We start from the raw sequence: 25,483 nt of genomic DNA, 5'->3' as shown, positions 1-25,483 counted from the left end.
CCCTCAGTGACCTGGGAAAAGTTACTTAATCGCCGTCTTCCTTAGTTATACAAGGGGGGTGAGTGGGATGATGGTTCTCCCTCAAGGGTTACTGTAAAGAGGAACGCCCAGCATCTAATCAGCGCTTACTCATTGCTGGCACCAGCTTCCCTTTTTCAGTGTCCCGTTGGCCTCAGGCTGAGCATAATGCCACTTCATCCTGCCTCCATCCTCTCATTTAGGTCCAGGCCTTTTCTTTACTTATTTTGCCTTTTTGTCTTTTTCGGGCTGCGCCTGCAGCATATGGAGGTTCCCAGGCTAGGGGTCTAATCGGAGCTGTAGCTGCCAGCCTACACCACAGCCACAGCAACGCGGGATGGAGGCCACAGCTGCAACCTTCACCACAGCTCACGGCAACGCTGGATCCTTAACCCACTGAGCAAGGCCAAGGATCGAACCCAAGTCTTCATGGATGCTAGTCGGGTTTGTGAACCGCTGAGCTACGGCGGGAACTCCAGGTCCATGCCGTTTAGATTCAGCTCTTAGCAGCAGCCTTCTGAATTGCTTTCTTTGACCAGTAAAGATGAGAAGAAGGTACCTCTTCCTCCCCGCAGTGTTCTGCCCATCTTACTGTGGGGCATCACTTTGAATTTAAATGAAAGACTCTCTGCCCTCTCTAGTTCTTTCCTATCCAGTAAAAATCTTACGGTAGCACTATGGTGGATTCGATTTCATCTGTATTTTCATGGCTGTCTGTAATACAGCATAGTCACGCAAAGGGCATTAGAAATTCTACGTTCACGAAGTGTATCATTCAGCTGTACTCCTGTGAGGGGGTTGGGTCGTCCCACTCACTTGTCCATCTCGCACGTCTGATGGAGGACGTGTCCTAGTCCTGTTCCAGTACCTTCTACCTGGACCTGTGGACTCTTTTCAAGTGTTCTCCTTTATGGAAAAATCATTGAGCCAACTTTAGTTGTCGTCTGTTTTCGTTTCACAGTCGTGTGCCGTGCTTAGACCTGACACATGGAAAACTTGGCATTTGGTTTTAAATGGCAACTAACGTTTTCTAAACAACTGCAAGATACTTGACCTTTTTTTTTTTTTTCTTTCTTCTGTTTGTTGTTGTTGTTTTGTTTTCTTTGTTATGGCTGCACCCAGGGCATTTGAAAATTCCCCAGGCCAGAGGCTGAATCTAAGCTGCACTTGCAACCTACACTGCAGCTGTGGCAACACCAGATCCTTTAAGCCACTGCACTGGGCTGGGGATCACACCCACATCTCCACAGTGACCCAAGCCGCTGCAGTTGGATTTTTTTTTTTTTTTTTTTTTTTTTTTTTGTCTTTTGTCTTTTTGTCTGTTGTTGTTGTTGTTGCTGTTGTTGCTATTTCTTGGGCCGCTCCCGCGGCATATGGAAGTTCCCAGGCTAGGGGTTGAATCGGAGCTGTAGCCACCGGCCTACGCCAGAGCCACAGCAACGCGGGATCCAAGCCGCGTCTGCGACCTACACCACAGCTCACGGCAACGCCGGATCGTTAACCCACTGAGCAAGGGCAGGGACCGAACCCGCAACCTCATGGTTCCTAGTCGGATTCGTTAACCACTGCGCCACGACGGGAACTCCCTGCAGTTGGATTTTTAACTCACTGCGCCACGGTGGGAACTCCTCACTTGACTGTTACAAAACATCGTGTTAACAGCTGGGCCCTTTGAGTGAGTGACCTGTCTATACACCATTACAGAATCTGTAAACTTTTTACAAGTCCGATGCCCTCAGACTCTCCTTTCTGGAAGTCTCAACTTGAAGAGTGTCTATATAGGTTTTTATTCTAAACCCTCAGTGTTTTTTTGTTTGTTTGTTTTCGTTCTGTTTTTTGTTTTTTTGCTTTTTAGGGCCGCACTCGCAGCATATGGAAGTCCCCAGGCTAGGGGTCCAGTCGGAGCCACAGCCACCAGCCTACACCACAGCCACAGCAACGTGGGATCCGAGCCACATCTGCGACCTACACCACAGCTCATGGCAACGCTGGATCCTTAACCCACTGAGCGAGGTCAGGGATCCAATCCGCATCCTCATGGTTCCTAGTCAGGTTTGTTAACCACTGAGGGAACCACGAAGGGAACGCCTAACCCCTCAGTCTTTTTATGACTTGCCTCTTTAGAATCAGAATCAACCAAAGTAATTTCTCCACTCCCTGTTTTTCAGTCCCTGACCTCATAAACAATTTGTCAGTAAGTGTTTTTAGGTCCCCAGATTGTATGGGGTTAAATGCACCCCTTGGGGGGGCTCTCTAATTAAAAGATAGTGCACTGTGTATTTCTTTTAAGTAAAGGCTATTTTTGAAAGAAGATAAAACATTAATGCCTGATGTTAAAAGAGAGAATTGTAAAGTTTCTAAACACCAGTTGAAGTGCTGCCTGGGATAACAGATCTTTGCTCTTTAGGAACTTCTGAGCCAGTACAAGTTAAAAATTAAAATAGCTGCTGAAGTAGGATTGCTGTGGCTGTCCATGTGGCCGCCTTCATGCCCCGGCTCTTGCAGAGGGCGGGAGGGGTGTGTGAGCTCCTTATCACTCAGGAGGCTGCCTGTATGTACATCATCTATCTTGTGTATGTACATCATCTATCTTGCAAGGAATTCCCCCTCTGAACATTTTCTAGCGAAAGTGATAGCTAGAACTAAAACAAACTGGCCAAATCCTTGTATACTTGACTAAGTATACAAAATTTGAAATGTAAGGACAGCTTCCGTGCAGTACAAAGTTGGCAGTGCAGTTCTAGAACTCTCGAGAGGTGGTGGGGATTCAAAATCCATGGTTCAGGAAGGATTCAGAGACAGTCATAAATGATACCTCTTCATGGCGACAAAGGAAGCTTTGGGCCTAGGGTGACGTATTCTTAACCCCTTAATAGTATCGATATTATTAAGGGGCACACCGCCGGCGCCAGGGCTGCCTCGTGCCAGGATTCTAGGTTTTTATTCCGAATGTGGTCTTGCATCTGCTCTGCCCGCGGGCACCCTGGATCTTCCCGCTGCCAAGTCCTATGGAACGTCATGATTGCATACACTTTTTTAAGGGCATTCTGGAAACATCTCCAGTCCCCAGGCCTGCTTCCTAGTCCCTCTGACTTCTAACTCAGGCAAAAACAGTGATCCAGATCCACTGATGAGTTTTTGGAGGTTTGCTCTTCAGTGAGCCGTCTTGAAACCCTCCCGTCTCCCTCCGCGGACAGTGTTGCGGCCCCAAAGCCATGCGGTGAGTGAGCCTATGACCGGAGAGCGGCGCCCGATCTCGCTTCCTTCTGCGGTCGTTTGCCCCCGCCCCGTCGGTCGTGGAAGAGGAAGATCATAGGAGGGTAAAGCGCAGGGGTGGGGTGGGGTGGGGTGGGGTGGGGGTGCGAAGCCATCCATGTGGCGGGCGCAGCGCGACCTCTAAGTGGTACAGTGTGAATCTGAAGGTTTCAAGGAAAGGCTGCAAGGCAGAGGCGTGGAAAGGAGAAGCTGAGCCATCAGTAGAAACCCCATCGTCCTTTCAGCTCTGGCTCCTTCCCCAGATGGACCCCAGGACTTCCCGGTCAGAGCAGCTCTTTTAAGGCAAAGCCGAATAGCCTTGGTGAAAGTTCAGTTCAGTAAATGCCCGCTACACACACAATCGCAGCAACGAGGGAATAAAAAGCCGTGTAAATCTTTTCGGGGCCTCACAGCCCAGGGACATGACAGCCACGTGGAGCCCCGGACTGGGGGGACCCCAGTTTAGGAGAGGTCTCACACATGATGCCACGTACTTAAGGCATTTCCACCCCAGTGGGAATCGCTTTATCGAAGGGCCAGTTCTGAGAAGCTGAGGGCCGCTAGGGAGCCCAGGCATAACCCTTCAAAGCCCTGAGTCTCTCCATCTGTAATCAAAACTCTGCCTACCTCATTCTGCACTGGCTTCCTTGTGTCTCCTTCCGGCCAGAAGTACGGGTTTAAGTAAACCACAGTGGAAAATTACAACAGGGACTAGTTAGAAATGACCATAATTAAACCCTTACTCCAAAACCGTGGGAAACCCCACTGGCACTTATGGTCCCTCGTCCGGGGTCGCCAAAGGAAGCGTGGCATTCAGTGGTGTTCAGAGCCAGGTGGGAAGTGCAGGAGCAGCCAGCCCTGTTTTCTTCTTACTGCTGCGTTGTGTTTCAACTCGGGGGAGGGGGAGGGGTCTCTCATCAACTTGGTTGGTTGGTTGGTTAGTTTGGCCTCCCTGTGGCATATGGAAGTTCCCAGGCTAGGGGTGGAATCGGAACTGCAGCTGCCAGCCTACACCACAGCCACAGCCACAGCCACTCCAGATCTGAGATGCATCTTTGATCTACTCTGCAGCTTGTAGCAACACCAGATCCTTAACCTCCTGAGTGAGGCCAGGGATTGAACACGCACCCTCAGGTTCTTAACCACAGCGGGAACTCCTCAACTGGGGTTTTAAAGTAATGAAATCTTGGAGTTCCCGTCGTGGCTCAGTGGTTAACGAACCTGACTAGGAGCTGTGAGGTTGCGGGTTCAATCCCTGGCCTCATTCAGTGGGTTCAGGATCTGATGTTGCCATGAGCTGTAGTGTAGGTTGCAGATGCGGCTCAGATCTGGTGTTGCTGTGCCTGTGGCTGTGGTATAGGCTTGGTGGCTACAGCTCTGATTAGACTCCTAGCCTGGGAACCTCCATATGCTGCGGGTGTGGCCCTAGAAAATGCAAAAAAGACACCCCCCCCAAAAAAAAGTTTGTCCTCCAGCACAGGAGCGTGTTCCTCTCGGAGTGCCACACTTTGGCTGTCATCTTTGTGTGGGAAAGGTTCGGCCAAACCGAGACAGGGGCTGTCCTCGTGGGAGACTGGTACAGGGTGCCATACAATTACAGCAGCAGACCCGGCCTTTTGAATTTCCTGAATACATTAGCAATTATTTCTTCACAGCCGTAATGTACAGATTAGGGTAGAAGCATATGAACTTCCACATTCTGGAAGCAAAACCGTGTTTCCCTGGGAGGCTTGCAGACATCACCTGAAGTCAGCATGCTGGGTGGGGTGGCCCAGGTGGGGAACGATTTTCTGGACAGTTCTTTCTACATCTGGAGATCCATAGCCTGAAAGAGGAGCCTTTGACTCCACAGCCCAAATTGGCGCATTAAAAGCTCCACTGAGGAGTTCCCATCATGGTTCAGTGGTTAACGAATCCGACTAGCAACCACGAAGTTTCGGGTTCGATCCCTGGCCTCGCTCAGTGGAGCTGGGGCTGTGGTGTAGGCCGGCGGCTACAGCCCCGATTGGACCCCTAGCCTGGGAACCTCTATATGCCGCAGGTGCGGCCCTAGAAAAGGCAAAAACAAAAACAAAAAACCCTCAACTGAAAGAAAGGGATTTTTTTTTTTTTTTTAATTTCTGCTGTCGCTTGTTCCCTTCTAAATAATAGGTACAAACTTAAGTTCTCCCGTTCACCTCTTCTCAAGAAAGCTGCTGTGTTTTTTGTCTCCGTTTCCTACCTGCCTGGTTCTTTGGGAACTGAGTTGGAAGATCTCCTGTCCAATACCACCAGAGGTCAAGCAGGGGCCACCACGGCCAGAGGGCCGGCTTTCTTCCTGCCTCACATGGGCCACCAGGCCACTGCCTTGCTTTCTTTTCTTAAATATAACAGCTCTGCTGGGATATAATTCACAAACCATGCGGTCACCCATTATTACAGCATGCCGTTCAGCGGTTTCTAGGAGATGGACAGAGGCAGACAGCCATCATCATAAGCAAACTTAGAACATCTTCGTCACCCCAAAAGAAACCCCGTGCCCGTGGGCAGTCACCCCCCCACTTCCCTCCAGTTGCCCCGGGCCCTGGGCAACCACTCATCCGCTTCCTGGCTCCATAGCGGCCCGTGCTCGCCGCCCTGCCTTCCCCGCTCTGCCCCTTCCCCACGTCTTCCTCTTTAAGCTCCGGCCTGAGGGGCAGTGTCAGCATCTCTTGGGGACAGAGGCGTGGACAGGACTTCTCTCGGACAAGGCCTATGCGCCCCTTTTCTGGCCCTGAACCCCACAGTCCCCGGCCCCTGGCACGGGGCTTTCTCTGTGTCTGCCGTCTTTCGTCTCTGGCACATGCCAAGTCCAGGGTCATTTGGAGGGCACTTCTTATTGGGGGAATTAGGCAACTGAGTCCCCAGTGTTTGGGGCCCGCCCCCTTAGGTCAAGGCTCAAGGGCAGACTGATCGCAAACAAGTCACCCAGCCCATCCTCCAGCTTCTAACCCGGGAGACAGAAACCCCAGACAGGTGAGGATGCAAGAATCCAAGTCTCTGGGGACCAGGGGCTTTGATCACTGCCCGACCTGATGACATCTGATTTGTGTCTCACGTTTTACCAGAGCGCTGAGGGAGCAGTGCCAGCATGAGGAGCCCCAGGCAAAGACGTGTGAGAGGCAGGAGTCGAAGCTTGGATCTTAGATCAGCACGTGACTGGAAAGGGAGATAAGTCAAACAAAATAGAAAGCCGGTGTAGACTGGTTCCGGGCTTGGCCGCACTGCGAAATCCTTGTACAACCCTCAGAAAGTCACTGCAGGAGTTCCCATCGTGGCGCAGTGGTTAACGATTCCGACTAGGAACCATGAGGTTGCGGGTTCAATCTCTGCCCTTGCTCAGTGGGTTAACGATCCAGCGTTGCCGTGAGCTGTGGTGTAGGTTGCAGACTCGGCTCGGATCCAGCGTTGCTGTGGCTCTGGCGAAGGCCGGGGGCTGCAGCTCCAATTCGACCCCTAGCCTGGGAACCTCCATATGCTGCAGGAGCGGCCCAAAGAAATAGCAAAAAAGAAAAAAAAAATTAAAAAATTAAAAAAAAAAAGAAAAAAGAAAGTCACTGCAGTGCCTCTGAACCCGTTTTCCTGCCCTCAGATGTGGGAGCTGGACTCACTGACCTCTGGTCGCATCTCTTAGCCTGTGGGTCCTGTGGTTTGTTGCACAACATAAATGGCTGATTAGACACTTCCCTCTCGAAGCTTCTCCAAACAAAATTTTGTGCTGGGGATCCGTGCTCTGAGATTAGGCATGCAAGGTTGTTTTTTTTCGGCGGGGGGGAGCCCACACCTGAGCATATGGAGGTTCCCAGGCTAGGGGTCTAATCGGAGCAACAGCCACTGGCCTACACCACAGCCACAGCAATACCATATCTGAGTCAAGTCTGCAACCTACACCACAGCTCACGGCAACGCCGGATCCTGAACCCACTGAGCGAGGCCAGGGATCGAACCCACAACCTCATGGTTCCTAGTCGGATTCGTTTCCACTACGCCACGATGGGAACTCCCTACCCCATTCTTATTGCGCCTCACTTAATATGGGGAACTGGCCTGTGTCTTAAGCTGATGGTCTGTTACAGGCCAGTTGCCTTTTTAATTCTATTGACTTTCCAACCAGAGAGAAATTATTATATCCAGCCAAAATGGATTATCAGAAATCTTGGGAATAACTCTATTGAGACACTGAACTGGGGAGGTCAGAGTAGGAGGAAGGGGGTAAATGGCATTTGTTTATTTCCCAAGACTTTTAATTTAACAAGTAGTTGTGGTGAAGACATTTTTGGGCTCTGGTCGTTATCATCACGTCACCCTAACAACATCCGTGGTGGTTGCAGTTAGTAACTGCAGGGGTCTTGGTCATGCCGAGAGCCCTAATCCTTTCAGACTTGCAGGGGTTTTGATTGTTGCTGTGGCGTCTCCGAGCTGACCTACTGTGCATGGAGAGAAGAAGAATGTGACATGGCTTAAGGTGAATCTGGGAGAAGCAGGGCTGGGTGCTGTGAGCTGAAGGGTGGGGTGGGTAATCTAGTGAGTCTCAGGCAGACAGAGAAGAAGCAGGAATGCTGTCCCCGACGTGTCGTGACCCTCCAAATGACCCTGCTGACCCGCCGTACGTCTGGAAAACTCCCGAAATAAGTAGCACCACCGGACCTCTAATGAAAGCGTCATGTTCTGGTGGCTGGAGGATCAAGACAGACCTGCAAGGGAGGAGGCAGCTGTCACTGTGGTTGCTGTAACTGCTTCCTGGACACGAGACCCCGTCTAAGCTTCGTGCGTGGTTTCCTTTGAAGTTTAGCAGAGGTGAAGGGCGTGGGTGATGCCCAACTAGTGTGAAAGGCAGAACTGTATACGGAGTTGATTCTTCCTGTTAAATAGCCCTCAGCTCCACCTCCTTCCTGTTCCCACCACCCGTGCTCCATTGTAGATGACTTCAAAGTCATTTGTCTACTTTGTTTCCATATTCAGTTGTCCATACTGTTTCCTGTTTTCCATACTATAGCCCGCATGATCTCTCCAAAATAGGCATCGAGTTCCCCCTGGTCTCTTTTTGGTGATCTCCCACCTCCTTCTTTCAGGGTCTTGATGACTGTTTCCTCTTCAGGGTTTTTCCGCATCAGGCCCCTTCCCCAGGAGTGTGAGGTGATAGCCCCACCACCCCAGAGTCACCTGTCACAGCCATTTCCACCCCCTAAAGTAACTGCCTGCTTTCTTATCTGAAGCCCTCATTAGATGAGCTCTCCCAGACAGCAAGAATGTGATGTATACCCTGTATTCACATTGCCTGATGCTTGCTCGCTGCTCAAATATTTGAATGCATAAGTCAGGGAATGTTGTGGGAGTTGGCTGGAGGTGTGGCGACACTGAAATTGGACCAGGAAGGACAGGTAAGATGGGACTGTGTGGCTGTGAGCCCTGCTGACAGAGAAACAGGTACAGGAAATTGCAAGTGATTTGATTTGATTACAGGGCAAGAGTGAGCAAACCCCAGCCTGTGGACTACATCTGGCCCCTTGCCTGTTTTTGTAAATAAAGTTTTATTGTAACAAAGCTAAGCTTCATTTACATATCACCTGTAACGTTCATATATGCTGACAGACTTGAACAGTTGCCCCCATAAAGACTGCAAAGCCCCAAATGCTTCCTCTCTGGCCCTTTAGAGAAAAGGTTTTCCAGTTTTCTGTTCTCTAGTCACAGAGTATAAAAGGGAGGGGAGAGGAGACACTGGACAAGCGGGTAGGGCCAGATCCTGGATTCTCAGAACAAAGGGTAAATCCCTTGGTCATGTATTCTGTAGGCACAGAGGATGGCTAAAATTACGACGCAGGTTCTTTTATTAAAACCTAGTCCTCTCTTCTTTGGTTCAGTGCTTAATAAAAAGTATTACACAAGGAATGCTTTGTGCTCATTTTCCCTTCTAGTATCTTGCTGCTCTTCTGATGTCCCCTCACACTGATGCTCTTAAAGAGGGAAAATTGAAGTTCTTACGGGCCACACAACCACTAGAGATGTAAACTGATAAAATTACAGAGACCTCGTTGATACCAAACTGTTACAGTTTTAACTGGAGGGAGTTCCCATCGTGGCACAGCAGAAATGAATCCGACTAGGAACCATGAGATTGCGGGTTCGATCCCTGGCCTCGCTCAATGGGTTCAGGATCCGGTGTTGCTGTGAGCTGTGTTGTAGTATACAGACATGGCTCCAATCTGGTGTTGCTTTGGCTCTGGCATAGGCTGGTGGCTGTTGCTCCGATTAGACCCCTAGCCTGGGAACCTCCATATGCTGTGGGGGAGGCCCTAAAAAAGACAAAAGGCCAAAAAAAAAAAAAAAAAAAACTCAGTGGAGAAAAACTGCTCTTAAAATCAGCCTTTTCCTCCCCCAGCACCATCCAATCTCAGAAGAAGTAGAGCAAAAAGATATGCCATGAACTAAAATCTTAGGGCTCATTGTTTCCTAAATTCAAACTTAAAAACATAAAAAAGGAAATACATACAAAACTTGATTACAGTGAAAGGAAAATTATAATCTGTCTTGTGAATATATATGCAAAAGTTCTAAATAAAATATGAGCAAGTCAGATTCAGTGATGTATAAAAAGCATGGCACAAATTAATCTTTCCACAGAAAAGAAACTCATGGACTTGGAGAACAGACTTGTGGTTGCCAAGGGGGAGGGGGAGGGAGTGGGATGGACTGGGAGTCTGGGATTAATAGATGCAAACTGTTGCATTTGGAGTGGGTAAGTAATGAGGACCTGCTGTTTAGCACAGGGAACTATATTCAATTACTTGTGATGGAACATGATGGAGGATAATGTGAAAAAAAAGAATATATATATAAATATATATTTATATATATATAAATAAATATATTTATTTATATATATATATGACTGGGTCATTTTGCTGCACAGGAGAAATTGACAGAACACTGTAAATCAACTATAATGGAAAAATAAAAATCATTTTAAAAAGCATACTAATATCACAACCAAGTTGGATTTATTCCACGAATGCAAGGTTGGTTTAATAGTTGAAAAATCAATCATTATATGTCAGTACATTAACAGAATAAAGGAGAAAATTGTGCCAGCCAGAATTCTCCCCATACATTGCCAAATGCCCCATGGAGGGTAAAATCACCTCCAGCTGAGAACCACTGCAGTAAATGAAGAAAAAAGCCTTTGACAAAGTTCAAAACTCATTCATTATTTTAAAGACAAACATACTTGGCAAACTAGGAATAAAAGAGAGCTTTCTTAATCTGATGAATATCATTTTTAAAAAAAAGCAAACACTGTACTCAATGGTGAAATATTAAAAGTTTTCTCCATGACATTGGGAACAAGATGAAAGATGAGGCTACTTTTGTTCAACTAATTGGAGAACTTGGTGGTATGATAAGGAAGAATGAAAAAAATGAACAAAAGGCATGAGGAATGGGAAGGAGGTATTAAAAATCTCTCATTTACAAATACAACTGTATATGTAGAAGACTGAAAAGAACCTACAGATGAACTGTTAGTATTGTGCTGCAGATTTGTCAGACATACATATCTCAAGGTCCATATACTTTGTATTTCTATAGAGCAGCAACAATTAGAAAATTTTAAGTGATATCATTTATAATTGCATCATAAAACATCAAATATCAGTCTCCGGCTTCAGACTATACTACAAAGCTATAGTCATCAAAATAGTATGGTACTGGCACAAAAACAGAAATATAGATCAGTGAAATAATATAGAAAGCCCAGAGATAAACCCACACACCTTTGGCCAACTAATCTACAACAAAGGAGGCAAGAACATGCAGTGGAAAAAAAGAAAGTCTTTTCAATAAGAGATGCTGGGAAAAGTGGACAGCTACATGTAGAAGAATGAAATTAGAACATTCTCTAACACTAAACACAAAAATAAAATCAAAAGGGATTAAATACCTAAACATAAGGCCAGATATTATAAACCTCCTAGAGGAAAACATAGGCAGAACACTGACATAAATTGCAGCAATATCTTTTTGGATCCACCTCCTAGCATAATGAAAATAAAAATAAACCAATGGGACCTATTTAAAATAAAAAGACAACCTATGGAATGGGAGAAAATAGTTTCAAACAATGCAACTGACAAGGGCCTAATCTCTAAAACGTACAAACAACTTATACAACTCAACAGCAAAGAAACAAACAACCCAATTGAAAAGTGAGCAGAAGACCTAAATAGACATTTCTCTAAAGAAGACATATGGATGGCCAACAGGCACATGAAAATATGCTCAACATCACTTATTATTAGAGAAGTGCCTGTCAAAAGTACAATGAGGTACTACCTCACCCCAGTCAGGATAGCCATAATTAATAAGTCTACAAATAGCAAATGCTGGGGAGGGTGTGGAGAAAAGGGAACCCTCCTACACTGTTGGTGGGAATGTCAATTGATACATCCACTATAGAAAACAGTATGGAGGTACCTCAGAAAACTAAATAGAGAACTACCATGTGATTCAGTAATCCCACCCCTGGGCATATATCTGGACAAAATTTTCATTGAAATATATGATGCACTCCTATGTTCACTGCAGCACTATTCACCATAGCCAAGACATGGAAACAACCTGAATGTCCATCAAGAGATGAATGGATTAAGAAGATGTGTACATACATGGAATGGAATACTACTCAGCCATAAAAAAGAACAAAATAATGCCATTTGCAGCAACATGGGTGGAACTAGAGATTCTCAGACTAAGTGAAACAATTCAGAAAGAGAAAGACAAATACCATATGATATCACTGGTATCTGGAATCTAATATATGGCACAAAATGAACCTATCTACAGAAAAGAAACAAACCCATAGACATGGAAAACAGATTTGCAGTTGCCAAGGGGGAGGGGGCGGGAGTGGGGTGGACTGGGAGTTTGGGGTTAGTAGATGCAAACTATTACACTTAGAATGCATAGGCAATGAGGTCCTGCTGTGTAGATACAGAAGATAACATGAGGAAAAGAACATATGTAAATGTATAACTGGGTCACTTTGCTGTACAGCAGAAATTAAGAGAACATGGTAAATCAACTCTAATTTTTACAAATTTTTAAATAAAATAAAATTAAAGACTAGTCATCAGAGACCCCCATTAAAACAGAGAGAAGAGGCAAGCCATAGGATAGGAAAAATTATTTGCAATAAATATACCCACAAAGGGTTTGTATCTAGTATGCATAAACGAATACCCACAAATTATTTCTTAAAGACAGCTTGATAGAAAAACAGGCAAACGACTTAAACAGGCACTTCCTAAGAGGATCTCCAAATGGCCAGTTAAGTATCACAGGGGAAAAAAAAATCTCAACACCACTTCTCTTCTGGGGCGTGGATTGAATATCAGAACAAGACACTAGCACACACCTACCGTGCAGGGCTGTGCACCTACCCCTGGGCTGGTCCGGCCACTTGGGAGAACTGTGTGGCCCTGTCTATCAAAGCAGACACCTATCTGTGACCCAGAGACTCTGACACTAAAGCTCTGGACACTGCAGGCTCTCTGAGGGGCCTGGGTTGGTGGGCATTTGGATACTTCTCAGATCACGGTATGAAATGCATTATTCTGCACCATACGGCTAACTCTTAGTGACCTTTGCTTTCCCCACAATTTTTCCTATTGTTTTATCAAAGTTTATGCCCATTGTAGAGAGTCAAAATGGTTTTTGTTTTTGTTTTTGGCCACACCTGCAGCATGCCAAAGTTCCCAGGCCAGGGATCAAACCCAAGCCAGAGCAGAGACAATGCTGAATCCTTAATCCATTGAGCCACTAGGGATGCCTCAAATCGTTTTACAAGGTTTACGAAAAGCATTCGTTTTACTTGTACCCATCAAGTGCTCACTCTCCGACTCACCAGAAGCGGTGACTTGTAACTCATTCCTGTTTCTTTCTTTACCCTCATCCCCCACCCGCACTATTGACAGGTTCCTCTGTATCGTCTCTGTAGTTTTTGTATGTGTGACATACGAAGTATGCATGTGTTTAAGTCAAATTGACACAACTCTTATTTTTCTTATCTGCATTTTTCCGCTTAACATTGTATTCTTTTGAAAACACCATTTACAATGGCTGTAGGAGGGTCCATGTGAGGGTGCCATGCCCGTTTCTTGTTTTCCTGCTGTATATACTGATATACTATACCTGTGTGTCTGTGTCTCACAGATACATGCTTTCTCTCATAACTTTAGTTTTTTCGGGGGTGAATAACGGCTTTGGTTTCAGCTGCTGGCATTGTTCATGTTCTGAGTGGCCTCTGGCTTGCGCAGAACGAGGCTGCTTGTTTGCTGCACAGCAGACATCCTGGGCATGTCACTGTTATCCTGGGGTTCCCTCAGCTTTCCCTCATTCTCTCCTGTTTCCTGGCTCCCAAGTTTTCTTCTTGGTTCCTCCCTTGTCTGGGGAACAGCCCCACCCCGACTCCCCTGCGGTAGCTTCCTGAGAAAGGCAGGCGTGGGAGATCCGCTGCTCAGACCCTTATTCTCCTCTAGCCTTGGCTTGATTCCAGGTATGGAATTCTAGTCACGAATTCGTCTGGAATTTTGGAGGAATCACAGCATGATCTCCCGGCTTTCAGTGCTGCTGCTAAGAAGGCTGCTGCTGTTCTGACTCCTGATGTTTTGTTTTGTGACCTGTTCTCCAGCCTGGGAAACTTTCAGGATCTCTCCTGGTCTCCAGTGGCTGAAATTTCGCAGGGATGGGCCTTGGCGTAGGTCTGTTTTAGTCTTCTTCATCCGGTTATTCTCATGGCTCCTTTGAACTGGGAACTTGCATTCCTCTGTTTAAGGACACGTCTCTCAACTATTTTACTTGTTTACTCTGATCATTTCTTCCCCTCTGTTTTTCCTAATTTCTCTTTCTGGAACTCTTATTATTCACATGTTAGCCCTCGCACATTTATTCTCTAATTCTCTGCTTAAATTTTTTTTGACTTTTTGTTGTACTTTTGTGATTTCTCTACTTTATCTCTGGGATTCTATTTCATTTTTCTTTTTTCTCTCTCTCTCTCATAGTTTTAGTTTCTAAGAGTTCTTTTCTGTCTTCTGTTTGTTCTAAACAGCATCGTATTCCTGCTTATGGATTCAGTCTCTCCTCTGATCCCCTGCAGAGATGCTCATGATCCTCTTTTTGGCATTTTCACTGTTGTTTGAGTAGTTTGTTTCCTGCAAGTTGTTTCCCTTCTTGTCTTGCTTTGTGTGTCCTTCTTGTTTAAGGTTTTTCTCAGCTACTTGGTGATCAGTAGCTATATGAACACCTTAAAAGTAGGATGTTGAGAAACTGATTAGAACTTCTGTGCTGGGGTTGTGGACTGTGATTTTTGTTTGTTTGTTTGTTTTTTCCAGTCTTGCTAGGCTGTTTCACTGGGGAGCCCGTGGTGTCCGCTTCTTGGCTCTTGGTCCATTCAGGCTCCCAGAGAAGACCCTTCTGCTGCCCAGAGGGTCAGTTCGATTCCCTGAGTCCCTACTTTCAGTACAGTTCTTCACCGTGAACTCAGCTTGATGCAAACCCTCTCTTCTTCATATGCCTTCACTTTCTTTAAGAATAAGTATCTAATTCTCAGGTCAGTCTCCCAAAGCAATAGAAATTAGAGCAAAAATAAACCCATGGGACCTCATCAAACTGAAAAGCTTTTGCACAGCAAAGGAAACCAAAAAGAAAACAAAAAGACAACTTACAGAAGGGGAGACAATAGTTTCAAATGATGCAAGTGACAAGGGCTTAATCTCTAGAATATATAAGCAACTTATACAACTCAACAGCAAAAAAACCAATCAATCAATGGAAAAATGGACAAAAGACCTGAATAGACATTTCTCCAAAGAAGATATACAGATGGCCAACAAACACATGAAAAAATGCTCAACATTGCTGATTATAAGAGAAATGCAAATCAAAACTACCATGAGATACCACCTCACACCAGTCAGAATGGCCATCATTAATAAATCCACAAATAACAAGTGCTGGAGGGGCTGTGGAGAAAAGGGAACCCTCCTGCACTGCTGGTGGGAATGTAAACTGGTACAGCCACTATGGAGAACAGTTTGGAGATACCTTAGAAATCTATACATATAACTTCCATGTGACCCTGCAATCCCACTCTTGGGCATCTATCCGGACAAAACTTTACTTAAAAGAGACACATGCACCCGCATGTTCATTGCAGCACTATTCACAATAGCCAGGACATGGAAACAATCCAAATGTCCATCAACAGATGATTGGATTTGGAAGATGTGGTATATATACACAATGGAATACTACTCAGCCATAAAAAAGGATGACATAATGCCATTTGCAGCAACATGGATGGAACTAGAGACTCTCATACTGAGTGAAATGAGCCAGAAAGACAAAGACAAATACCATATGATATCACTTATAACTGGAATCTAATATCCAGCACAAATGAACATCTCCTCAGAAAAGAAAATCATGGACTTGGAGAAGAGACTTGTGGTTGCCTGATGGGAGGGGGAGGGAGTGGGAGGGATCGGGAGCTTGGGCTTATCAGACACAACCTAGAATAGATTTACAAGGAGATCCTGCTGAATAGCATTGAGAACTATGTCTATCGCTTCTCGGCCTTTTGGCTAAGATCAAGTGTAGAACTATGTCTAGATACTCATATTGCAACAGAAGAAAGGGTGGGGGAAAAACTGTAATTGTAATGTGTACATGTAAGGATAACCTGACCCCCTTGCTGTACAGTGGGAAAAAAAAAAAAAAAAAAAAAGAATACACATCTAAGAGTTCCCACTGTGGCACAGTGGGCCAAGGATCTGGCATTGCTACCATTGTGGTATAGGTCATAGCTGCAGCTCGGATGTGATCCCTGGCCTGGGAACGTCCACATGACCTGGGTGTGGCCAAAACAGAGAAAAGAGAATGAGAGTAAACATCCAGTTTTCTGCCTGGGTGACCTGATCGTTTCTGAAAGAGGCTCTCATCCAGTTCTGGCTGCTCTCTTCAATGTCATCTTAACCAGACTTCCAGGGCCTTCCCTCCAGCCTGTGCTGAGCTTCGTGTGGGCTCTCCTGGCCACGGCAGGTTGATTCCTAGACCCTCAGCTGCTGACCAGAATTCACCCCTTTGGGTCTTCTGAGTCAGTGACCACCTGTCCTGCTGTCTGCCTTTCCTAATGTTGTGGCTGTCATCTCTTTTCCTCTTATTTTCCTCCTTGAGATTTGTGCCTTTTTAAAATTATAAAGCCCAAGTTTGTTTTAGTGAGGGTTCTGGAGGGAGAGCAGATAAATATGTGAGTTCTCTCCACTGTCTCTCAGCCAAGAGCCCCCTAGTGCTGTTACGGGGAAACCAGGTGTATCTGCGGAAAAAGACCTTTTGCAAGGAGGTTGCTTTCTTATCACTGACCTACTAGAACCAAGTGTCTATGAGCTGTAATGGGCTACACCTTCTGGGCAGCCTTCCCTCCTCTGCAGGTAGAATGGAGAGGGACACACCAGCAGGGGGGCACTGGGGGGTTACCTGGATGTTACCCTCTCCCCAGGTGGGAAACTGGAGGGCAGTGAATTCTCTCTCAGGCTCTATATAGATCCCTGCGTTGTTGTGGGGTTTTTCTCTTCAGTGTAACCACTGTTGCTTTTATCTCTTCGTGCCTCTTCCCCAAACCTTTGGTACAGGATGATGAGAGCCTGAAGTACCTCACACATGAAGAAAAGGACGTCCTTCTGTTTTTTGAAGAGACAATTGATTCCCTGGAGGACGACTTTGGGGAGCAGGTGCCGTGTGCCGGTGATGCCCAATGCCTCTCTCTGCCATCTGTGGACGAGAGCGCGTCCGGTCCGTCTGAGCCAGAGGATGTTGTGGACTTGGTTAAGCCGGGCCCTGCAGCCGGGGAGCCTGAGAGCCTGCAGGATGTAACAGAGGCAGCAGGTGAGGACCGGAGCACAAGTCCCCGACCTCTGACTTGGCCAAAGGCTCTCCTTTTGTGTTGTGTTCTCTGCGTTTCCAGTATGGAAGCTTGTGGAGCTGATCAGATTTTTATAGTGAGAAACATCCTCTTGGTAGTTAGATTGTCCAGCCGAGGTGCTGCTTTCATTAGGATGAAAACACATGAAGGGACGTTCCAAAAGGGCTAGAATAACAATTAGGACTAATTCCGCAAACAAACAGATTGTATACATATAGAGAAGAAAGAAAGAAAACTGGGAATGGCTTCAGGGAAGAATTCCATTCTACCAAAAAAGACCATACAAGGAACTTGTGCTTGAGCCCTTGAGGTTTAATTTCAATTCTTGGGCAAGATGATACTCCTGTTTCAAAGCTGGGAGTATTTGAACTGGAAAAGACTACTTGGTTCAGGGGAAAAAAAAAAATCAGAACGAAAATTCAGCTCGGCATCTACTCTGTAAATTTTGCTTGACTCAGAGTGGCATCAGAGGAGTGGTGTGCTTTTTGTCCCTTGAGTCCTATGATAGAATCAGAGGGAGATGGACAAGGAGAAAACTTTCTTCCAATTTTTTTTCCTAGTTGGAAAAGATCCTGGAAATGTGAACAAGGGGATATGGATTGGAAAAGATGAGGGGAAAATAGCCTTGCTCTGCCGACAACAAAATACTGCCGTTTGTCATGAGCATCTAGAAATCTATCCCTCCGTTTCCCCCCCCCCCCCAGCAAGACTGTGTATTACACAGAATTTCATCTGCTGTGGTTCCAGATATGGGGCTGAGTTTGTAGCCCTCTCTTCAACGAAGAGACTTAATATAAATCTTCCATTTTTATCATACTTCTCTGAGGTATAGTTCCTAAAATTAACTCCAGCCAGCTGATCCTTTAGAAAATCAGAGCATATAATTGTGCCGAGGAAAACACTTGTTGAAAGTAAGCCACTTGCCCATAAATTCTCCAACCTGATGTTTCCATAACAATTTTAAGAGCCCACTCTCTGTGGCAGGCATCGTGTGAGATTCTGAGGATACAGAGATAAATACATGACTCCCAGTTTTGCAGCAGACACACGTGTATAAATATAAGTGCAGAAAAGTGCTAGTGATCTGGGATCAACATATGTTAGGATCCTGTAAAGGTTCAGAGGCTGACCTATTAAATTCTACCAGATGCTGCCAGGAAACATTTCTGTTTGTAGAGGAAAGTGACCCATCTAACTATCCTTCATCTAGAAAGACTAGAGGGAGGGGTTGGTGGGTACCACAAACTTCCCAGCCTGTATTTCTCCTCTGTAAAATCCCCCATAAGGCAAGTTGTTGTTCCCGCCTGTTACAAGCCTCAGGATCATGGCTCCTTAGAAACGTGCTTTTACACAATATGCTTCCCAGGTACTGACTGTTTGGGGCTTGCAAATCTTTCACCACCGCTAATTCATTCCTTCTCGCCCATGGTTATGAGAATCACATACTAAGTTCTCTTTTGCTGGTCCAGGGAACAGGAAGGAGGGAGCTTAGCTTCCAGGAGGTACAACTGCATTTGACATCACATCCCTTTGAGACCTTTGTAAATTCAGTGAAAAGGAAAGGTGATGCATTTACTTCTCCATACGGTGGTAGCTTATAAAGATGCTCACTACCTTCCAGGGTCTGGCGCTGTTGGAAAGGAAGACATCCCTGTCCTTGGATGCAGGAAACAGGATGCTGAGAAGTCTCCCCCGCCAGACCCCCCAGGTCCTGAGGCCCTGCTCCAGCTGCCTTCCCCGCCTGTTCCCGCAGCAGCCCCGGTCCACCCCAGGAGAGAACCGCCCCCTGCTCCTCCAGCAGAGCACCCAAAACTGCCCCGCTCAGTCCCCACTCCGCTCGTCATCGCCCAAAAGATGTCAGAGAAGTTGGCAGGAAATGAAGCACTTTCGCCCACATCCCCCTCCATAGAGGGCAGGCCCGGAGAATGGAGGGTGCTGACTCCCGGGGCCCCTCGACACAGAGACCACTCGCCGTGGCACAGACACGCGGCGCCGCCCAAGATCCACCGCTTCCCGAGCAACATCAGCCTGAGCAACAGCACGGGGAAGGACTTCAATAAGACCATCTCCAAGGCCGCGGTCAACGTGCAGGAGCGCAAGGCCCAGGTCCTGGCCAACATCAACGGGGTCTCCTTCCTCTCCGCGGGGGAGACGGAAGACCGGGCCCAGAGGGGCGACCTCGCCGAGCAGAGGAGAAGCGTCTCCCTGGAGCAGAGCCAGCCGGGCCCAGCCCAGGAAGCCGTCCCCGTGCGGGCAGGGGCGCACGGCGCCCAGCAGTCCAGGGCCGTGCAGACGGAACAGCCTCTGCCGCTGGCCAACGGCTTCCAGAACATCCACGATGTCCTCAAGAGCCAGGCTGGTCCCTTCATCTCTACGGGCAAGACGGTCACCTTCCGTCCAGACCCGGGGACGCTCCCCAGCAAACTTGCGTCCCGGCCTCCAGACTGCAGCCAGGATGTTAGGAAGCGGTCGGGCTCGCTCCCCAGGGCCATGGGATTCAGGCCCCAGGGCATCACTGTCCAGTTCTCGGGCCGGGGCTCCACGGAGGAGGCCCGTCGGGAGGCCCTGCGGAAACTCGGCCTGCTGAAGGAGAACTTGTGATGGAGAGCGAGCGGGCTCTGGGGGAGGCAGGGTGGTCAGGTCCTTTTGCCAGAAAATGGATGTGCGCATGCGTGCGGCGCAGCGGCAAAGTCAGGACTGCGGTGCCTGGTTGAGGACCAGAGATGCGGGCCCAGCACTCAGCAGAGGGGATGCCCTGCTCCCGTCCGCAAATGAGCTGGGCCATCCTTCCGTTCAAGAGGGTCCCGCACCACATCCTGTCTGCCCTTTTCCAAGAGCTCGGAAAATAACCTTGAAAACCTACAGGTTTCTATGGTTTGTAAATGCCACATGTTTTGGGGCCTAGGAAGAGGGGGGTTGAGGCTGATTTTTTGTTGAGTCTCTAACCTTTTATCCCAAGTGCATGAACACGAAAGCCAGTTTACCAGTTTAGATCTCATACTTGTTTCTCTAAAAAAGGGGTCCTCCCCTCCTTTCCAAGAAAATAAAGAAGAAATGCGTGTTCAACTTTCACAGTATCTTAAAATATTTTTTTGGCTTTTTGTTTTTCAAGGGTGAAAGTATGTTCGCCTGAGCTATGCCTTTGTTTCTTGATATACTTTGGTTTGCCCAGTTTTGTTTTGTTTTTTAATTGGAAATTGAAGCCTTTAGAGTATGATTTACTGTAATTTTGTGTTATGGGAGCAGAATAGGAAGATTGAGTTTGGACAAGGTGGTAGTTTTAAGAAAGCCAGTCTCAGACTACAGAGTCTGTGTGACTGGGAGATATGTGTATGAGTGTGTACTGTGTATATACATGTGCATAATATGTGTTTATAGATACATGTTATTATATACAGATAGAGGTGTGTGTGTGTATATATATAAACTTCTTAAAACCCTATTACAGAACTACAGGATGCAAGCACTTCCTATTGTTTTGATAGACAAGCCATCTCAGTGTTGAGATGATGACACAGAAATGGTCACTTCCCAATGAGGAAGTCTTTTAAGGACACATCTCCATAACATTTCGGTGATCCAAAGTGCTTTTACCTCAACAATGCATTCTGTTCCCAATTAAAGGAATAGTCCAAATAAGCTTCCCACTCAGCAGGAGTTCCTTTTTTAGTGAAGTAGACTTTTAAAGATGTCCTTTATCACCTAATTTTATCACCTCATTTTAGTTTTGCATGTTCTAAGGTGGCTGGTAAACAGAAGGAAACAAAAAGATTCTTAACATTCCCCTTGTTCCGTGGGCAAGATCTCAGGATTAATTTAAAAGGGAAAAAAACTGAACTGGGTGCCACAGCCTGAAAAGAACTGGTTTTCTCCCAGACGATGTCTTACATGCTGAGTTGTAACCACAAGGATTATTATCAAAACTATTTCAGGGTGGAGTCTTAAACCTCTAAAAATAGACCGGGAAGGACCACACTTGAAAGCTGGCCCTTTTGTTGTACGTCTCAGCCACTGTCACAGATTCTGTTTCTTTCCTGTTGAGCATTATTTAAACTCAGACTTCTAAATGTGCTGTGAAGGATGTTTTACATAGTATTCAGTTTGCCTTGTAACTTACATAAAATGATTGTAATGTGTTCCTTAGAATGACAGTATTTAGTGTCTCGCCCAGCCCGTGTCCTCCTGAAATAGTCTCACAGATTCCTGATGGTCTTAATTTAAATAAGTGTTTTGAATTTACAGGTCTTGAAAAATACTTTCTATTTTACTCCTGTTTATGTTGGATGTGTTTAAAGGATTCTTAGGGGCTCCTTACTTCGTTTTAATAAAGCAAGATGCCATATTACATGGTGTTGAAAAATAAAGGATCTTGATAATGGAACAGACTTGTGGTTGCCAAGGGGAGGGGGTTGGGGGAGGGCTGGAGTGGGAGGCTGGGGTTAGCAGATGTCAGCTCTTATACATGGACAGGCTAAACAACAAGGTCCTGCTGTATGTATAGCACAGAGAACTCTAGTCAATGTCTTATGATAAACCGTGATGGAAAAGAATATTTTTTAAGAAATGTATATACATGTAACTGAACCACTTTGCTGTAAAGCAGAAGTTAACACAACATTGTAAATCAGCTATACTTCAACTAAAAAAGATAGAGGGTCTTGCTATGGCTAACATTTTAAATATCCCCTAAATTTGAGGATTCTTTCTTTTTATCATATCCTCTGAATTCATTGTAATTAGGGTGAACTTGACTATATGTTAGTATATTTGTTCTTATAATGGCATTTTGGAAAAATAAATTTGGAGATCTATCTTAAGTAAAAACAGCTTTGTTTTTGCCTTTTATGCTTAATCTCAGTTATTTTCTTTTAAATGACTATATCCTTTCCTTCTATTTCTTCATAATTTCTTTAACCTATTTACACGTAATTATTCTGACTGTTACACTGGCCATTTCTTGTGCCCAAAACCCTAGTAATTAAAGTCATATCTTTTGTACAAGATTCAAATTATAGCTGCTAATGACCCAATCTGTGTATGCATCACCTTAACCAAAACAACTAGTTTTCTGAGGGGCATTTGTTTCCTTGCCAGAACTATATGATAGGATTTTTTAATTTTATATATATATATATATATATATATATATATATATATATATTTTATTTGTTTGTTTTTTTAGGGCTGCACTTGCAGCATATGGAAGTTCCCAGGCTAGGGGTCAAATTAGAGCTGCAGCTGCTGGCCTGCACCACAGCCATAGCAATACAGAATCTGAGCCCCATCCTCAACCTACACCACAGTTCACGGCAACGCTGGATCCTTAACCAACTGAGCAAGGCCAGGGATAGAACCTACGCCCTCATGGATACTAGTGCGGTTCATAACCCGCTGAGCCATGAAGGGAACTCCCAGCATATACCTAAAGGGTCATCATTGAGGGATTTTTTTGGGGGGGTTGCAGCTTGCTTGATGTGAGATCTTAGTTCCTAGACCAGGGATGGAACCCAGGCCACATCGGTGAAAGCATGAGTCCTAACAACTAGACCACCAGGGAACTTTCCATTTAAGGGAGTTTTGAATATCTTTTTTTTTTTTTTTTTTTCCTTGATCACGCCTGTGGCATGTGGAAGTTCCCAGGCCAGGGATCAAACCTGAGCCACAGCAACAATCAGAGTCACTGCAGTGACAACATCAGGTTCTTAACCCAATATGCCACAAAGGAACTCCATCAAGGGAATTTTAAAAACCATGTTTCAAAGCAAACTTGTTCCAAAAGGAAAGATGGATCTTAAGTGCTGAGCTTTTTTCCAAGCGATGTTTGGAAATCAGTCCCCATTGTTATGAAACTCTTTATCATGATACCTAAAATCAGAGGGAATAAATTCCCCCCAACTTTTAGGCATATATGTGCAAATGGCCAGAGTCTCATCTGCAAAGGTAAGAGGACCAGTGACTAGTCCAGCCCTCCTCCTCCTGCTCTGATCATGTGCCTCTTAGCTTCACAGAATTGGTGGGAATGTTGATCTTTGCTTTTCTCTCCCCAGGGACAATCTCCTCCTAAGTCTTGTGGGGGAGAACCAGCAGAGGTGGGGGTGTCTCTTCTATGCGTGAGTCTGCTCTGACACAGATGGCTCCGCCTGAGCCGCGTGCTTGCTCTCTTCCCACTTCTACCTCAAAAGCTGCCTCCCCGATGGGCAGTTCCCAACACAGCCCCCCACCACCTGCAACGAGCTTTCATGAAGAGCTTTGTGGAGTTGATAAGTCAAACCTTATAGAACCCTGAGCATGGACCTTTTTGTTTAAAAAAATAATAATAATAATAATCTGGAGTTCCCGTCGTGGCGCAGTGGTTAACGAATCCGACTAGGAACCATGAGGTTGCAGGTTCGATCCCTGCCCTTGCTCTGTGGGTTAACGATCCGGCATTGCCGTGAGCTGTAGTGTAGGTCGCAGACGCGGCTCGGATCCCGCGTTGCTGTGGCTCTGGAGTAGGCTGGCAGCTACAGCTCCAATTCGACCCCTAGCCTGGGAAACTCCATATGCTGCGGGAGCGGCCCAAGAAATGGCAAAAAGACAAAAAAAACAAAAAAAAACAAAAAAAAAAACTGACCTATGTTCTCGAAATAATGCCATTTACAGCAACGTAGATGGACCTAGAGATTATCATATGAAGTGAAGTAATTCAGACAGAAAAATAAATACCACGATATTATCTTATATGTGGAATCTAGAATAAGACACAAACGAATCTATCTACAGAAACAGGCTCTCAGACATAGAGGACACACTTGTGGTTGCTAAGGGTTGGGGGTGGGGGGGAAGGCATGGACTGGGAGTTTGGGATTAGCAGGTGCAAACTATTGTGTATAGACTGGGAAAAGCAACAAGGTCCTCCTGGAGAGCACGGGAACTGTATTCAGTATCCTGTAATAAACATAATGGAAAAGAACAAAAAAAGAACTATATTCTTTTTTGTTTGTTTGTTTTGTTTTTTGCCTTTTCTAGGGCCGCTCCCTCGGCATATGGAGGTTCCCAGACTAGGGGTCTAATGGGAGATGTAGCCGCTGGCCTCTGCCAGAGCCACAGCAACTCGGGATCCAAGCCGCGTCTGCGACCTACACCACAGCTCACAGCAACGCCGGATCCTTAACTCACTGAGCGAGGCCAGGCAACCTCATGGTTCCTAGTCGGACTCGTTAACCACTGCACCATGATGGGAACTCCAAAAAAGAACTATATTTTCTTTACTGAATTCCCATAGCCTTGGCTGTGAAGAATTTGACCTTCCAGAGGATTTGACAGTGATGTTTTTTATGCAGTTGATTTAAGAAATCAGTTTATGTCAAGAGGAACAAAGACAGAAAGAAGAGAGCTACGAAAACAGTTTACTCTTATCAAGAAACTTTTTTCTGAGATGTTTGTCAGCCAGTCACCAGGTTCTGGGAAGGAGCAGAGCTAGTGTTTTCTTCCCCACCTGTGATCGGGGCGGGGGCAGGAGGAAGGGGAGGCACGAGGTTTGTGTTTTCATTGCAACGACAAGTCACCAAACAGGTTTTGTTTCTTCGCTTCACAACAAGGTTCTTTTCCCCTGCTTCAAGGTATGAACAAGTTCCCATATCTTTTCCTAATCTACCCGCTGGACAAGCCCCACTTTCAGGTATCTGAGAAAGGAGAAGGCAGGGCTGTCAGCTGCCGTGCCCTGGGAAAGTCGGAGCCCTGATCGGGCCCTGCCAGGGAGCGCCACCCGCCGCCTCCCGCGCTGCGCTGAGCCCAGGCCTCCTCTGCCCCTGCTGGCCCTCCCCTGCCAGAAGCACCCCTTCTCCAGGAGAAAAAGCGGTGTTGGGGAAGAGGTCCATGCGTCTGCAGGAGAAAAGCCTGGGCAACAGGACCAGGACGAAAGCGCATTTCCCATCCCATTCTTTTCAGTATAAAAACCATCAGCCTTTGTCTGGGATGGTTGCCATCCTTCTCAAGTGGCTCTGGACTCAAAAAAGTATAATAAATCTCTTTCTGACACATTCCAAATTCAGAAGAGTTCAGAAATGCCAATCACTGCCGTCACCAGCAGACTCCCTCCCTCCTGGTTACTGGCCTTCTAGTGGGAACACTGATGACCCCCAGAGCCAGGTGAGGCTGCCCCACCACGTACAAACTTGGCTTTTTTTTTTTTTTTTTTCTTTTTAGGGCTGCACCCGCAGCATACGGAGATTCCCAGGC

The 25,483-nt window shown here is 46.1% G+C and overlaps 1 protein-coding gene across 1 annotated transcript in view; it reads left to right on the top strand.

Moving 5' to 3' along the window:
* Positions 1–22,081, top strand: part of PROSER2 (proline and serine rich 2) — a 44,066-nt gene extending 21,985 nt beyond the window's left edge. Inside the window, 2 exon segments of the mRNA NM_001434893.1 lie at positions 16,974–17,226; positions 18,885–22,081. Coding sequence (NP_001421822.1) covers positions 16,974–17,226; positions 18,885–19,864 — 1,233 coding nt within the window. The 3' untranslated portion in view covers positions 19,865–22,081.
* The last annotated feature ends 3,402 nt before the right edge of the window (positions 22,082–25,483 follow it).

The sequence above is a fragment of the Sus scrofa genome, chromosome 10 (genome assembly GCF_054392235.1).
Source record: "Sus scrofa isolate SSC_HxYL_T2T_F1_AM1 chromosome 10, Sscrofa_HxYL_maternal_Yorkshire_Landrace_v2.0, whole genome shotgun sequence".
NCBI classification, from domain to species: domain Eukaryota; kingdom Metazoa; phylum Chordata; class Mammalia; order Artiodactyla; family Suidae; genus Sus; species Sus scrofa.
The sequence above is the reverse complement of the archived record's forward strand: the minus strand, read 5'-3'. Positions and strand labels throughout refer to the sequence as shown.